The sequence below is a fragment of the Macaca thibetana genome, chromosome X (assembly GCF_024542745.1).
Source record: "Macaca thibetana thibetana isolate TM-01 chromosome X, ASM2454274v1, whole genome shotgun sequence".
In the NCBI taxonomy this organism is placed as follows: domain Eukaryota; kingdom Metazoa; phylum Chordata; class Mammalia; order Primates; family Cercopithecidae; genus Macaca; species Macaca thibetana.
In genome coordinates this window covers 128619484-128637288 of record NC_065598.1, presented here as the reverse complement: position 1 = coordinate 128637288, position 17805 = coordinate 128619484, and the positions used below count along the sequence as shown (strand labels likewise).

At 39.0% G+C, this 17805-nt stretch overlaps 3 protein-coding genes across 6 annotated transcripts in view; 1 reads left to right on the top strand and 2 right to left on the bottom strand.

Annotated features, from left to right (window-relative positions):
* HPRT1 (hypoxanthine phosphoribosyltransferase 1) overlaps window positions 1-17805 on the bottom strand; it is a 1139661-nt gene that overhangs the window by 884332 nt on the left and 237524 nt on the right. The window lies entirely within an intron of this gene.
* CCDC160 (coiled-coil domain containing 160) overlaps window positions 1-17805 on the bottom strand; it is an 820286-nt gene that overhangs the window by 623061 nt on the left and 179420 nt on the right. The gene's annotated exons all lie outside the window — the stretch shown is intronic.
* Window positions 1-17805, top strand: part of GPC3 (glypican 3) — a 455763-nt gene that overhangs the window by 378985 nt on the left and 58973 nt on the right. For all 3 annotated transcript variants that reach the window (XM_050777318.1, XM_050777320.1, XM_050777319.1), the window contains exon 7: window positions 14059-14218. In XM_050777318.1, coding sequence (XP_050633275.1) covers window positions 14059-14218 — 160 coding nt within the window. The remainder of the gene's footprint in view (window positions 1-14058; window positions 14219-17805) is intronic.

Sequence of the window (17805 nt, the reverse complement as noted above, 5' to 3'; positions counted from 1 at the left end):
AAGTGCCCCATTTCCCAGCCATCCCCTTTCCTGTTGCATCCACCTAGGCCATTCAGGTTGATTTCTTCAAAGACGGAAATTACCATAGCTGTATCCAGAAGAATTATATTGAACGAACATGATATTAAGACTGTGCGTATATTACCTGGTATATTAAAAGGGGGTTAAATGTTATGGGGGAGGGTAACAGCTGTTTATTTAACAAAATGTTAATTGAATATGACTACAAGGAATCTCAGAGGATGATGGAGAAGCCCATGTTAGAACTAGTCAAGACATTGTTACCTACTGAGCTCAGTGAAGAGAAAGAAAGGTGGAACTGTAAGTGTGTTGACTATAGCTTGTTATAAGCTGTCCTTTTCCCTTCCCACACTTACCTTCTGCTGTTCCTACCACTCTATCACCACCATCATCACCAAACAATTTTGTGGGATAGGGAAGGATTACAAGTAAGAAGCCCAGCCAAACACTTCAGTCCCAGGAGCAAGCAAAATGTGCACACCCTATCCACCAAAGAGGGCCAACAGAGAAAATAATTCACCAGAATCTCTACCAAACTATACCTAGCCAAAATAGGAAGAGTTCAAGCACTGCCCAACACTGAGTACAGATTAGCTGGACTTGGTTACATGATGCTCTTCCCAGACCTTGTGGTTAAATTCTAATAACCTTCTTAGGAAAAACAAGAGTCCTGTCTTGGGAATGCTTGATGAGGTTTAGAATTCAAGAATAAGAGGCAATGATGAGAGAGACCCAGATGAGCATGAAAATGATTGTATCCGAACTAAGTTCCAACTGTATTCTTATTTCAGAGAAATGAAAGTAACCTAAGTTGTGCTACCCCAAGACAAGCATATAGATACACTAAATCAGCTAGTGTTTTAGGGGATGAAAGGTCGATGTGAATGTTAGTTTAGGCAAATGCCAAGTAGCAATTATTTTGTGAAGGTTAGTTTAGGCCAATATTAAGTAGAAATTATTTTGTAAGCCTGTACAGTCAACCCAACAGAAAATTTTACAACTGTGGAAAAAACATGTAAGGATATGATAGAATTAACTAGCTAAAATTGAGAGAATGTTCACCAATATCAATAATAAGTACATGTTAAATAACTATGAATTTTGTTAAAAGACTATCTGACCTAATATGGGATGCCAACAAGGTAGTAAATGTATTCAAATTGCAAATGGCTGAGCTTAAGTTGAACTACAGTGTTCAGTGATATCCTTTCAAACAATGTCCTAAATAATTACCAAAGGCAGGGCTCAAATTCCTTTCCTATTGGAGAATACCATCAGTTCCGTTCAATTTCACATTCCTTCATCCACTGTTTGACCATGCCAGTCAAACCACTTGAGGTACAGAAAAGAGAACTACACTACAACAAGGAAGTACTTTATCATTTGGTAGCTGCAGCATATAACTTGGCTTGCCAATGGCCCATGTAAGAGTCTAGTGCTCTAGTGGTCTTCTGTGACCAACATGTTACAAAAGCTATACATGCTGAATTCAGAGAGACCCAATCATTTTAGCATCTTTAATGCTGTATTTACCAAACAAAGCACTGTTTTAGGACATGTCCCAGTTTTTTATATTTAAAAGAATGACCTGAGCATTTCTTAAGTTAATGTTTACTTAAGGAGTGAAGCTAAAAAAAAATATACAAGGGCACCATTCCTTTGCTGCTATTGTTTCAGCCTGTAAAGGTGTATGATTAAATAGGAATATTGTAATGATTTTTTTCATGTTTACTGAGAGAGAGCCCATTTCCCCCTTAGGATTCGGTGACCTAAAATTTGGGAAGGGAAAGGCTTGAAAATCTCTGACCTCCAAGGAAATTAGAAACTCAAAATAGAGTTTTTCAAGTCCCAGTCTCAATTATCTGAAACATATTTAAAAATTCATATTCTTCAAATAGTATACCAGAACAGGAAAACTGCTCTCACCGAAAACCTATTTATAAACCCTGATCTAGACATAGTCTTTAAAGGGAGGAAGCTTTGTCAGTAACTAGAGGCATCTCATTAATCCTCAGTGGGCTAGAGGCCTTCTGGAAGAATAGTGAACTGATGTCCCCCAGTCATTGAGGTTGACTCTTCAAGCCCAATGCTTGATGACATGGCTGCTGTGGTTCATACACAGATGTTATTTTTAGAGGCAAGAATTCTCATTTCCCAAAAGTATTACCACAAGATGTCTATTTGGAATGAATCACATTATGCATTTGGACAATAGTAAATGTTCAGATCATGTCTGCGTAACCTCAGTTCCCTGAAGAAATATGTAATATCTTGGTATCTCACCCCAGGACCCTTGCCCTCTGTCAGTGGCCCTCATCTAACTGAGGTTATTTATTTGGAAATGGAGCAGGGCTGTGGGGTTCCATAGATGTCTTTGAAGCAGGTTTTTCTTCCAGAGAAAAAGTTATATTTTGTCCTTGTGGCTTTTCACAATAACTGGTATAGGGACAAAAATGTCACCAATCTTCCACAAAGCGAGTAGCAAGGCTTAGAGACCTTCAGGGAGAATTTGAACTTGGTGGCCTGCAAAGGTGCCTTGCTGTGTTTGCACTTTGCTGCCACAGCTGGCAAATCAGCCTGATCTGGCTAAACTTTTTGGGCCTAGGCCAGTCTCATGTCCAGCCTTTATAACTGTGACTGGACTGTGTGGGGCTTTTGGTCCCTTAAACTGAGCTTTATTCTAGTAGGGCTGGAGACCCTCAAGGAGGGCATTACAGAGCCCAGAGTTAACACACACAGGCAGACTACTCTAGCCAAGAGAGTACTTATCTGGGAACTGGCAGAGGCTCCCTGGGTGGGTCCGGTAACCCTGTTTAGCCACTTAGTGCTTTGGTTGGCCACATCCCTTTGGGTTAGCCGGTTCATTTGCTTCAAAAGATCGAATGACTGCCTTCCTCTTTGACTTTACCCTACTCCCTCCTGGGAGGAGTCTCCCTCATCTGTGGGGAAAGATGGTACCTGCCTTTCATGGTAGCCCAATAAAGTAAATGCTAGTAGCCAATCACTCAGTCCGTCTGTTCAGCTGTCTTGATGTCTAACTGTGGAGTCAGGGCTCCCTGGCAGGAATCAGCTATTACCATACCAGGAAAACAGCAATGGCATATCAGACTCAGTCAAAGAGACAGAGGTTGGAAAAAAGTCAAGTCAATGAAGAGGGTTGGCACAGTGGCTCACGCCTGTAATTCCAGCACTTTGTAAGGTCAAGGCAGGAGGATTGCTTGAACCCAGGAGTCCCAGACCAGCCTGGGCAACATAGCGAGACCCCCATCTCTATTAAAAAGAAAGAAAGAAAAAAATTCAGTGAATAAACTACTTATTAATTTCTTAACCCATTGTTCATTCATTCTTTTAGTTACCAAACATGTCCTAAGCACCCACTATGTGTCAGGCATTGTGCTAGTCTCAGGGCTATACCCTTTCTACACTGAAGAAAGTTTTCAGGTTGAAAATGGACATGTTGCCCCACATCTCTCTTGGCTCTAATTTCCTCATTTGTAAAATGAGGCTAATAATACCTGCCCTGCTGCCTCACAGGGGTCCCATATAGATCAACTAAGAGAACAGATACAGAAGCTTTTAATTATAAAAATCATAAAATGCTAGTAGTTGTGACTCAATATTGAAGATTTATTGAGAGCTTAACATGTTCTCCAGATTTAGCCTTACCCAAGCCATAACTGAATGTTAACCTATACCAAAAATTCTGAATTCATCCTGCTTGGAAATTCAGGTTTTATAAATATGTAGTTTTTCATGTATAAAATTAATATTTTGTGAGTGCTGTGCACCAGATACTAAGCTCAGTGCTTTACACAAATTACCTCATTTAATCCCCATAATTACACAATGTGGGAGATGGATACAAGTATTATTATACTCATAGAGAAGAAATATGGAACTCAGAGAGGTTAAAGAATAACTTATTGGCTGGGCACAGTGACTCACACCTGTAATCCAAGCACTTTGTGAGGCCAAGGTGAGAGGATCACTTGAGCCCAGGAGTTCAAAACTAGCCTGGGCAATGTAGGGGGACCCTATCTCTACAAAACAAATTTCAAAACTATTCAGGTGTGGTGGCATGCACCTGTAGTCCTAGCTACTCAGAAGGCTGAAGCAGGAGGATTGCTTTAGCCCAAGAGGTCAAGGCTGCAGTAAGCTGTGATCACTCCACCACACTCCAGCCTGGGCAACAGAGCAAGACCCTGTTTCAAAAAAGCAAATAAAACAATAGCTTATTTATAGTAACAAGGCTAGTAAATGATAGAGTAAATTTGAATCCAAGTTTTCTGACTCCAGAATATGAACCTTTAACCACCATGCTATACCTCCTCTTGGAAAAGAATCAAACTCTATATACTTCTAAACTATTGGTAATATTATTGGTAGAATTACTGGAAATTTTCCACTTTGAGGTAGTGGACAGTTTCTTAGAACTACAGAGAACATTTCTACCACTGGGGAAGGAGCCCCACTGAAATGGATTTAATTCCATCCTGGGTCAGCTTCTTCACATCCTGGTGTTTTGTTTGTTTGTTTGTTTCCCATCCATTTAACAGGGGGACATATTTTCATAATTTCACTGCTGCATTCACAAACCATAAAGTAAGAATTGGGAAAGCTGGAAGTGGTAGAGAAAGTGTGTTAAGTGGATCAGAGACAGATGTGGAAGCAAGGCCCAGGCAAGAACATATGTGGGTATGGGTAGCTTTGCTGATACCATATGGAAGCACAGCCTCTAGCAGGTCTCTCTTCTTTGTCATTAAACATCTCTGTGCGCATCCTTGGTACACAGACTCTTATCTTACTGGGAGCATCCAGAAGGGATTTCCCAGACCCACAAAAATTTCACCCAGCCTTCTTTCTAGTGCTTCAGTGTGTGGCCATGGAGTATTACTATTTTTGCCTTAGGAGGTATTCGTAACAAGCTCTTATGTCTGCTGCTATGGCTGCTGCTACTACCCCTCCTCCCCCTCTTTTCCTCTTTAATATCATCATCATTATTCTTAGCAGAAGAGTTAAAATGTCCAAGAACTTATTACCTTTCCAGGCAATGTGCTAAGCACTTTACATGCATTATTCTATTTATTTGTTCATTCATCCACTTAATATTTACTGAATATTACTTTGTACCAAACACTGTGCTAGATACTGGGAATCAAACATACTTTTATCCCTTCTGTTAGTCTAGTGGGGATGCAACAGAGAATATATAATTACAAACCACGAAAAGTTCTAGAAAAGAAGAATACATGGAACTATATGAAAGGTGAATGGTGCTATTTTATTTAATTCTTCAACAGCCCTGTGAAGAGAATAAATAGTATTATCCCCCATTTTACAGGTGAGGAAAGTGAAGCTCAGAGAGTTTAAGTTACTTGCCCAAAGTTACACAGCTAGTAAGTAGGCTGAGTAGGGATTCACATCCATGCTGGTCAGATTCCAAAGCTCATGCCCTTAACTGCTATACTTTATTGCCCCCCAATGTGTGAAGTGCATATATAGCCATTAATTCTAGGCCTATACATTTGGGTTCTGGCTTTATCTCAAATGTATGGAGTTGCAATTGTTTCCAATTAGTTGTGGCTGTGGTTTGGTGCATTCATTCAAAGAGAGTGTGCACGCAAAGCACAGGTCACGTGCTAGGCCTTGTGGATGTGCACAACGTATAAATAATAATGGCATTCCAAAAAAACAGCTTCGCTAGAGTCACTACATTTGTTTTCCATTAGTTTATGCTACTCAAATACAAACAGTAAAACATGTGTTTACTTTGCTGTGGATATGGAAAGCCAGGACCCCAAAGCACATTTTGCAGGTCGTATAAAGCTGAGCATCCAAATAGTTCAAAATCAGTTTTATAAGCCCAGCTTAATAGCTTTAAAATGTAACCTGGATTCCAGATATTAAAAAATGCCTACAGAAGGTATGTGAGTAGCCAAAAGAGACAAAACCAGCTAAATCCTTAAAATATGTACCAAGTCCCATATTTGCAGTATCTATTTTGTTACTTATCCCTTTATTTTTTTTTAAATGCTAAAGAGCTTAAAGTCAAGCAAACTCTTAGCCATGTAGCAGCAGTAATGGAATTTTTCATTCTGTACTAACCAGCTGTCTGAAGCTTTTCAAAACAAACCTCTTCATAATGAGATAGTTTGGTTATTTAAAACACAGTAGATGACAAGCCTGGGGAAAGCAAGCAGGAGGCATCCAATGTTGTTCAATGCCCAGTGCTTCTCTCCCCCTTCTGGTCCTCCCACCCAATAGTGAAAAGCTTTCCCATCAAGTTACAGTTAATGCCCAGCATCTGAGAAAATGGAATTGAAATGTAAATTATCTGAGCTAAAGGCAGTAAAGATGGCAAAAAATGTACAATGAAGGCCCCATTCATTGATGTCTTTACCTAAGACACATGTTTCTTTTGAAGAGTTCTGGACCGGGGTGGGGGGCCAAATATATTATTGTTAATGAGATCTCTATTACTCAGTAACTTAGTCAAGTTATATCCCCTCTCTGAGCTTCAATGTCCTCCCTTAATGTGAGAAATGGGGATGGCAGTCTTTCCTGTTATACAAACTCGTGGAGATGATTGAGGATTATGTGAGAGAACATATGTTAAACCCCAGCACAGTGTGTGACTGATAAGGTTCATATCTTTGCAATCAAGACAATTCCAAGAGGCATATTATTTATACCATATAGGCAGATCAAGACTTGCTGCTCTCACTGGTCTAATTTCAACATATTTGATCACTCTCAGAACAAGTATGTCCTTTGATCTCCCATGGACCAAGCACAAAAAGAGCTTCAGCCAAATCTCATTGTCCCGTGCTGCCGTACCCTTTTGTTATCTTGGTTATGGCTTTAAAAATATAAAATTGCTGTGCTTCACAAAGCCCTTTTTTCTCTTACACTGTGTTTCTAATTTTCTTAGGTAATTATTCCAGGCTTGTTGTTTCCTTTTATCACACAACCCTGAGTACCTGTTCCAAGGCTAACTTTAAATGTTTCCCTGTCTAATCAAATGAAGTCAATCACCTTTATACAAGGGTATTTTCCTTAACTACAAAGACAAAAGATCATGATATCCATACCTAACTGAAAAGGAAATCATCATATTGCATTTACTTTTAAACACATGGTTTGAAGAGCATTTACTAAGGATTCTAACACGCATGGTACTCTGGTGGCTCTTGTCAGAAGATGGTTTCAGTGGGATTCTGGGAAGCAGAGTAACATTGGAACAGCCTTTCTAAAAGAGTAAGGAGTGGTCTGTGGTTCACTCAACAGTAAGATGAGGGGGACAGATCTAATTAGGCATGTGCCTGTAGTACCAGCTACTCAGGAAGCTGAGGCAAGAGGATTGCTTGAGCCCAGGAGTTCGAGACAAGCCTAGGCAACATAGTGAGACCCCAGCTCAAAAAAAAATAAATGCAGATCTGTGTGCTCCATCCCAGATTCACCAAATCAGAAACTATGTGAGTGAATTGGGCCAGGGAGCATGTCTTTTTTTTTTCTTTAACTTTTACCTTTTTATTTTTTTGAAAATCACAATTTATTTTTATTTTGTCAAAATTGCTGACCTGAATATTATAGGGAAAGAAAAGATTGAATGATTGCCAAGAGCTCAATATCAACACAAAAATGTAAACCATCAAGACTGTTTGTACACTAAAAAACTTATGTTTCTGTTAGGTGTTTGGGGGAATTATGGCTACACATTGAATTACTTGTTATTTAAATATTACTTCTACAATACGTATTATCTTAGATATTTTTCTTTTTCCTACAAAATGTCTTTCAACTTAAAAAATGTTTAATTCTTTATTTTTTCTTTTTATTTTTGGTTGACACATAATTGTATGAATTTATGAGACACAGTGATATTTCAATACATGTATACAATGTGCAATGATTAAATCAGAGTAATTAGCATATCACCTCAAACATTTATTATTTGTGTTGTGGACATTCAAATACTATCTTCTAGCTTTTAGAAAATATACAATAAATTATTATTAACCATATGCATCTTACAGTAGTATAGAACAGTGGTCCCCAACCTTTTTGGCACCAGGGACCAGTTTCATAGAAGACAATTTTGCCACGGACCAGGGGTGTGATGGTTTCGGAATGAAACTGTTCCACCTCAGATCATCAGGCATTAGATTCTCATAAGGAGTGCCACCTAGATCCTTTGCATATGTAGTTCACAATAGGGCTCCCATTCCTATGAGAATCTAATGCTGCTGCTGATCTGATAGACGGTGGAAGTCAGGGGCTCACTTGCTACTCACCTCCTGCAGTGTGGGGACCCTGTTATAGAACACTAGAACGAATTCCTCCTATCTAGCTGTAATTTTGTATCTATTGACCAATTTCTCCCTATTCTACCCTTCCCAGACTCTAGTAACCACTATTCTCTACTTCTATTAGCACAACTTTTTTTTAGCTCCTACATACGAGCGAGAATGTGGGGTGCTTATCTTTCTATGCCTGACTTATTTCACTTAACATAATGTCCTCCAGGCTCATCCATCTGGCCTCAAATGACAGGATTTCATTATTTATTATGGCCAAATATTATTCCATTGTGTATATGTACCACATTTTCTTCATCCATTCATCTGTTGATGGACATTACAGATTGATTCCAAATCTTGGCTATTGTGACTAGTGCTGCAATAAACATGGGGGTGCTGATATCTCTTCAATATGCTCATTTCTTTTCCTTTGAATAAATACCCAGTAGTGGGATTACTGGACCATAGAGTAGTTCTATTTTTAGTTTTTTGAGAAACCTCCATATTGTTTTCCATAATGCTTGTGCTAATTTACATTACTATCAACATGTATAAGAGTTTAGCATGGCTAAGTTTTTAATAAGCATCCTGGTGATTCTTATGGAATTTAGAGAATCACTCCCTTAATGTGTAAGTATGTACATACCCTTTGACCCAGTATCCTTACTAAGGAAATAATCCAAAATATGGAAAGAGTTATGTGAATGTTCCTGATGATTACATTTTTGTTTATAAAAGCAGAATAACAGGAAACAATGCAAATATCAATATTAGGAAAATGGTTAAGTAAATGTTGATAGATCCCTTAATGGATAGATGCATTATCCCATGTAAAGTATGACGTTTATCACATTTACTTATTATAACAATTCTGTGAGGCAGGCATTATTTCCCTCATTTTATAGATGAGGACACTGAGGTTTAGGGAGATTAAGCAGCTTGTCTGAAAATACAATTTTAATAAGTAGAAAAAGTAGTATTCTAGCTCAAGTCAATCTGCTTCCCAAATACAAGTTCAATTGAAAAACAAGCATTAAAAAGTGCTGACCTTTGAAAACACAAACATTGTTTATTTAAGTTTGGGAATTAGGGGTTTTCTTCCTTGTTTTTTTTTCCTTTCACTTTTCTATATTTGATACTTGCATATTTAAAATATTAGATTCTAAAAGAAAGTTGATTGTATGCTTAGGCAACTTTGGTAGTCTCAGTGGCTAAAACAGAGTTGCACAGACAGTAGTGGCTATAGAAAAAGCTGGAATGTGAAGGGCCTTGTGCACTTCCACTAAGGTGTCCTCTGTATGCAAAGTAATGCACAGCAGAAGTGTCAGGTTAACAGAATGTCTATGGGGATAGTGGAATGAAATACTCAGATGTAAGTTTTAATATGATAGTTTACATTGATAATCATTATTGTATGCCCTGGCTTTTAAAAACCTAACAGGACAGTGTCCTTTGAAGATGGCAGTTAATAAAAAGCATTAGGCCCCTAAAGTTACCTCCTTTTGTGTGCAAGTCCCTCATAATTTTCTTTTCATAAAGTGAATGTTCAGTCTGAAAGACTGAGAGAGGGAACAAAAAGGTCAATATTGTGAATTGTAATTAGGCAATTGGATTTCTGGGCCAAATTCCAGGCTGTGCTAAATCCACTCCTTGCTGGCAATTCCTCCTCTCTGACCCATTACCCTTCTTTCAACACTCTGGAGTTTCAGTCTCTTCTTTAAGATTTTTGCATTAACAATAGATTTCTAGGTTTGGGTTTGTTTTGTTAATGTGTGACGGTTAGGTTTATCAGCGGCTGTCTGTGTAAAATGGCTTAAAAGTCTACTGTAATCCTTCTTCCACGCTGAATTTGTCACCAGAATGGGAATGATTTAATACCTAAAGAAGTAACTTCACTGACAAAGTTTTAAAGGGTTTTTGTTTAATTGCACTTTGTTTTAAACTGAGCTACTCAAGAATAGTGGGGGGATTGCACACAGGTTGGAAATGGCCTCTCAAAGATTAGCTACAGGTCTTAGCCAAGGTCCTCCAAAAATGTTTAGCTATTCATTCACAAATTCTTCTTCTATAATTAATCTGGACCTTGACTTTCTCCTTTTTCATAAGGTTGTGGAAATAGCTTTTAAAGAATTAAAGATACCGTAACACTTCATTTTGCTTCAGTTCAATAGCACATATATTGAGTGCCTACTATGTGCTAGACACTGCCTTAAATGCTCTGGGGCTCAAAGATATATAAGATTAAACCCCTGGGCAGCTCATAGAATGGTGGTAGAGAGAAGTCATATGTACAAATAATACCAGATTGCATACAGAAAGTGGCATTTAGGAGGTACAGATAAAGGGAACAGTGGTAGAAGAGGGAGAGGGAGAGCTATAATGACTGTCTACCAGGAAAACTTTATTAATGACATGGCATTAGAACTTGGCTTGAAAGTATGGAGGGCTTTGAACAGACACAAATGAAGAGCAGCTCATAGTACATTCTCAATGAATGTGTACTGAAGGTATTAATGAAAGGGACAGATGCAAGACGTGCTTGAGAAATAGCAAGTTCACTAATCTATATCTAAACATAAATTCTGCTTATGTGAAAAATTATCATTCAGGTATTCCATGATGTACACAAAGGATGCATTCTTGAAAATTAACATAAAAATGCTTATGTTGAAAGCAAATTTCTCATAAGACATAAAGGTAAAGGAGGGCGTTGGGGGTTTTGGTGAAACTGAAGTTATGTTATAGGCTGGATAAGCAGTTCTCAAACAACGGTTTATGGATCCTGGGAATCCAAGAAATCCAGGGATCCACAAGGTTAAAACTACTTGCACAACAGTACTAAGATATTATTTGTCTTTCCCCCTGTGTTGATATTTGCACCAATGGTTCAAAAGCAGTGGCAAGTACAACTCTTCAATGCCACAATATGAGTCAAGACACCACAGGATGAATTAAGCCAATAGCACCGAAATGTACTAGTAGTCATTGTATTCTTCACTGGTGTGTACTTGCAGAAAAATAAAGGGCAGTTTCACTTAAGGATATCGTTGCTGAATCTGTAAAAATTTACCAATTTTATTAAACCTCATCTCTTGCACTTTTAAAAGATTCTGTGTTTTAAAATGGGAAGTACACTTAAAGTATTTACACAGTAAACCATGTCAGTGTGCATCTCAAGAAAAGGCACTTGTGAGAAATTTGAGCTGTGAGCTTTCTGTTTCATTTTTACTTGAGAGAATGACTGACAAACTATAGTTATGCAGACTTGAATACTTGCTAGACATTTTCTTGGAAAGGAACAAAGAGAGCCTGTCAGTTCAGGGAAAACAACTGGCAGTATTTATTGCCAATAATAAAATTCAGGCTTTCAATAGAACACCAAAAGTTGTTTTAAAGTTTTACCTGCCACTGTGAGCTTGAGAGCTTCCCAAAACTTAAAGACTTTTCAGATGAGATTGGCGATAATATTAACGAATGTGATTTTTTATATCATATAATGAAAGGTGTTGACATTGGGAAGATCCGCATTGCTTAGTGAGCCAGTATTTTCCAGATGACCCATGGATGATGACACAAAATGAGTAAAATGCATGTTCAAAGTTCAAAACATACCAATGGATTTAAATGTAACCGGACATGAAATATTTATTTATATAGTTTCATATTCTACATTGCAACTACTTGTTGAGTTTTTATGTAGTATCAAAGAAAAATCTCCACAATTATCTGAAAAGTCTGCTAAAATACTTCTCTCTTTTCCCACGACATATCTGTGGGAGGTTGCATTAACTGCAGATGTTTCAACCAAAACCATATATCACAGCAGATTGAGTGGAGAAGCAGATTTGATAATCCAGCTATCTTATATTAAGCTAGACATCAAAGAGATTTATAAAACTGTTAAATAGTGCCACTCTTCCTGCGAATTATCTTATGTCTGGGAAAATATGTTTGTCATTCAAAAATGTTTATGTTCTAGCCAGGGCAACGTAGTGAGACCTCGCCTCTACAAAAAGTAAAAAAAAAAAAAAAATTGGGAATGGTGTCACACACCTGCAGTCCCAGCTACTTAGGAAACTGAGGTGGGAGGATTGCTTAAGCCTGGGAGGTCGAGGCTGCAGTGAGCCATGATCATGCCACCGCACTCCCACCTGGGTGATGGATCCAGACCCTGTGTCAAAAAAAAAAAACCCATGTCACATCATGGGTTCATTCTTGTTATGTTTACAGAAGCTATCAAATAAATATTTTTTAAATTTCTCAGTTATAATTTCTAAGATGGCAAATGTTGATAGATATAACTTGTATAAACAAAAGTTCTCTATGGTTCTCAGTAAGTATAAAGGAGTCCTGAGACCAAGAAGTTTGAGAACCACTAATATAGTTCATCTTAGCCTGTATTTATATATAATAAATGTAGTTGTGTATGATGAGCAGCAGAGGAAGTGTCAGGGTGAACGTGGTGCTGGAGTGGGAAACGGTTGGTAGATTGGCTTCTCCAATACCATTAGAGGTTGTTGGCCAGAGAAAAACAAAAACAAAAACAAAAACCTCTTTGGGGCTTTCCTTTCTTTGCTAAAAAATAAAAATAAAAACGTAAAAACCACCTGCAGAATCACATTTCTCTGTAGTATGTAGCTCTTTCCAAGTAGATCTCAGGGTGGCAGCTAAATCACAGGTGGAGAGCATAAAAGTATACTTAGCCGTGACATAAACATAGGGACGATGGAAACCACAGAAACCCCAGCTTATGTTTGCAGCAGTTTTTCTTTCTGGATACCTCTTCCACAATCACAAAAATCTCAGTTTCTGTATATCCAGAATGTTTTGTTGGCTGTCTTTTAAAAGTAGGGGTTGGGTCTAAGATTTAGGATGAGAAATGGGTGATGGGGAAGAAGCCAGGATAAAAATAGAATATGAGAATGAAGCCTTGGAGAGAGATGGCGAGGAAAAATAAGATGGAATCTGACAACGGCCCTTGGGGACCCTTCGTGCGGTGCGCTGGGTCTTTGGGTCAGTCAGTGTAGAGACTTTTGAAAGGTAGGAGTCCCGTTAAATTAGTAATGCATTGGCCATGTGACTGAAAAGCCAGACACTGCAGAGTGAAACAAACATGTCTCTTAGTGTGCATATTATCTACAAAAGGCAAACTAAATTTAAAAGCATCTTACTGGAATTGTGGGAGAGGAGAATATTGAACAATTTTTCTAGTGATCAAGGCATATATATTCATGATGATTGATTATAAGTAGTTATTGTACATGTGTGTAAAATGGCACTGCTATTCTCCTCATTCGGTAGGAAGCACTTTGTGGTTTTAATTTAGCGACTGTAAATTTGGTTATTGGGGGCTTCCATCGGGATCTTTCCTGGTCTTGGTGTCCTCTTAGCTTTGCCTTATCATGTCTTAAGTTCCTCATGAGTGAGTTGTATCATGGAGACTTTCAGGAGCTTAAATACCGTGGTATGAGAAGATCTAATGCAATATACACTCTGGCTACTGCATGATGTAAGTAGAGTCAAGGAGTAGACCATCACATCAAATACTGTGGAAAGGTTCAGAAGTATGAATCTCTAAAGAGTATAAGCAGTTTACACCTACTTAAATTTGAAAGTGATTTTTTAAAGCTTCTGTGTAATTCCTTGAACATTTTTAATGCCTCCTGTTAATAACACATTGTGCAGACTTACCTGAGAAATATGAAGAGCTGATGCATTCCTGGTTGTTTTCTTTCAGCTCCTGAGAACCATGTCTGTGCCCAAAGGTAGAGTTCTGGATAAAAACCTGGATGAGGAAGGGTTTGAAAGTGGAGACTGTGGTGATGATGAAGATGAGTGCATTGGAGGCTCTGGTGATGGAATGATGAAAGTGAAGAATCAGCTCCGCTTCCTTGCAGGTAACTGATTAGTGCTGACCCAAATGTAATCTAAAAATGGTGATGCTCAGGAATTAAAAATAAATTGAACCTGCTTTCTGCAATTCCCTTACATTCCCTGTAACACGCATCTCATCAACTCTTCAAGGAAAGACTATACAAGCTCTAGAAAGTGAAGTTTTCAAGTAGCCTCTTTCTTTTCCTCCCACCATTTCCAACCTTTGGTAGATTAAAAGGGTAACTTCCTGTTTTTCATTATTTAAAATGAACTGACCTAATCACTTGGCTCTGTTTCTCATTGGAGTTTTCCTTGGTTCTTCTCATTTATAAAAAGAAATGTATAATAAGAAATGCAAATGCATGATGAAATAACCTGTACAATAAACCCCCATGACACAAGTTTACCTATATAACAAACCTAGACATGTACCCCTGAACTTAAAACAAAAGTTAAAAACAAACAAACAAACAAACAAAAAGAAATGCAACCTTGGAAGTCTTCTGAAAACCAATGGTGGGATAACTTTCAAAGGAAGAGCCATTAGCTGAGCCTCTTTTCTTAGGACGTTATGTCTATTTTGTTTTCTCACAAGTAGTCTAACATAGATAGGCTATGGCACATAACTGAAGACCTACATAAAGACAAGAGTGGTAGGGCACGGTGGTTCATGCCTGTAATCCCAGCAATTTAGGAGGCTGAGGTGAGAGAATCGCTTGAGCCCAGCAGTTCCAGACCAACCTGGGCAACATGATGAAATCCCATCTCTACAAAAATACAAAACTTAGCAGAGTGTGGTGGTACGCCTATTGTCCCAGCTACTTGGGAGGATTGCTTGAGTCCAGGAGGCAGTGGTTGTAGTGATCTGAGATTGTGCCACTGTGCTCCAGCCTGGGAGACAGAGCCAGAGTCTGTCTCAATTTAAAAAAAAATAATAATAACTAAACAACAAAAGCAATAGAAAAAAGTAATATAGTACTGCTGGGGTCAAGGAGGCAAAACAACAACAAAAATTCCTAACATTTGTATCCCATATCACAGTTTAGAGTACTTTCATGTGGATAGGTGTTCTTCGATTTTACAGATAATAAAACCAGGTCTCAGAGAAGAAATGAGATTGCTCTATATGGAAGAACTAGAAATCTACCTCGGGTCTTGAGACTTCCAGTGCCATTCTCTTTCTTCTGCGGTGCACAGCCTTCTCCTTAAAACCGTATCACCCATGGCCTCTGAGATGCTAAATGTTCCTATTTCTCTGGCAGCCTCTTTCCTTCTTAGTTCTTCTTCCTAATCCTACCTGAAACTGGCTATTATCCGGATGTCCCTTCTTAAGCCTCCATCTTTTCTCTCTTCTCCAGAGAGAATGCAGATCTTATCTACTCTCCCTCTTTCAACTTTTTCTTCTTTTTTGAGATAGAGTCTCCCTCTGTCCCCCAGGCTGGAGTGCAATGGCACGTTCACACCTCACTGCAGCCTCGAACTCTTGGACTCAAGTGATTCTCTTACCTCAGCTTCCCAAAGTGCTGGGATTTATAGGTGTGAGCCACCATGGCTGGCCTCAACATTTTTTTATGATTTGTGTATTTATTTTTTATTAGGGTAAACAAAAATCTAACATGGTATCTGTCCTCTTAACAAACTTTTACATGTACAGTACAATATTGTTAATTATATGCACATTGTTGTTCAACAGATCTCTAGAACATTTTCATCTTGTGTGACTAAAACTGTATGTCCATTGAACAGCAACTCCTTATTTTTCCCTCCCCCAGCCCTTAGCAACAATCATTTTACTTTCTGCTTCTGTGACTACTTTAGATAACTCATATATGGTGGAATCATGCAGTATTTGTCCTTCTGTGACTGGTTTATTTCACTTAGCATAATTTTCTCAAGGTTCATCCATGTTGTAGCATCTAACAAGATTTCCTTCTTTTTAAGGCTGAGTAATATTCCATTGTATGTATGTACTACAATTTCTTTATCCATTCATCCATCAATGGACATGTAGATTGCTTCCACCTCTTGGCTGTTGTCGATAATCCTACAATGAACATTCTTTAACTATTATAACACTGTGGGAAATAACTTACATAAAGTCATTACCACGAGTCTCAACTGATCTCCTGAGCTACCATCCCACATCTCCAGCTGCTTATTAATCATTTCTGACTTCACCACCACCACCCCCAACGTGATGTGTCACAAGTCAGATTTATCAACTGACCATCATTCTCCTGATCACTGAGGCTTAAACCTAAAGCCATCTTTGCTCTTTCTTCTCCCTTGCCCTTATATGCAGTTAGGCCCCCAGTCCCTGTTGATTCTTTCTTTGTAATTTATAATTTATTCTGCTTCTGTTGATACTTCTTTTTTTTTTTGAGATGGAGTTTGGCCCTTGTTGCCCAGGCTGGAGTGCAATGGTACAGTCTCAGCTCACTGCAACCTCCACCTCCCAGGCTCAAGCAATTTTCTTGCCTCAGCCTCCCAAGTCGCTGGGATTACAGGTGTGCACCACCACACCCAACTAGTTTTTTGTATTTTTAGTAGGGACGGGGTTTCTCCATGTTGGTCAGGCTGGTCTCAAACCCCTGACCTCAGGTGATCCACCCACCTCAGCCTCCCAAATCTCAGCCTGCTGGGATTACAGGCGTGAGTTACCGTGCCCAGCCCAATCCTTCCTTTCTATTCCGCCTTCACACCCTCCTGCACATACTATTGCAAACACATCCTAGGTGGTCTCCAGGCTTCTAGGCTCAGGCAGGAGTATTGAGAGCCTTAGGCTAGTAGATTAGAGGACAAAGAATTTGAGACCCAAGCAGAAGATTCCATCAAATTCATCTTGCATAGCTACCTGGTTAATCTTTTGAAGGCAACTTATACTTTCTCCGCAGCTCAGCTGCCTTCATGCCTTGAGGATAAAGCTAAGACTCCTTAGCAGAGTTCTGAGGGCCTTCTGGTCTAGCCTCAACTACCTTTCTGGCTTCATTCCCCACCACTAGCCCCCATAAGTTCCCTCCACTTTGGTAAGAACAGCCATATTCATGCTCCATGAACCCCATAAACATACTGTTCTTGTTTCTATTTTCACACCACTGCCCATGTTTATTTCTTTCTTTCTTTTTTTTTTTTTTTTTTTTTTTTTTTTTAACTTTTTTGAGACAGAGCTCACTCACTGTGTTGCCCAGGCTGGAGTGCAGTGACACAATCTTGGCTCACTGAAACCTCTGTCTCCCGGGTTCAAGCAATTTTCCTGCCTCAGCCTCCTGAGTAGCTGGGATTACAGGTGCACACAACCATGCCCAGCTAACTTTTGTATTTTCAGTAGAGACAGGGTTTTGCCATGTTGGCCAGGCTGGTCTCGAACTCCTGACCTCGTGTGATCCCTGCCTGCCTCGGCCTCCCAAAGTGCTGAGATTACAGGCATAAACCCCAGTGCCAGGCCTGCCCATTTTATTTCTATATAGATCTACCTTTTTTTCTTTCATCTTAAATTTTACCCATCCTTCAAGGTGCAATTCAAGTGTGATGCAGTGAAAAGAAAATAGGTCTTGGGGTAGGACAAATGTTTATTTAAATTCTTGCTCTACTTATGAGCAAGCATGCCCTG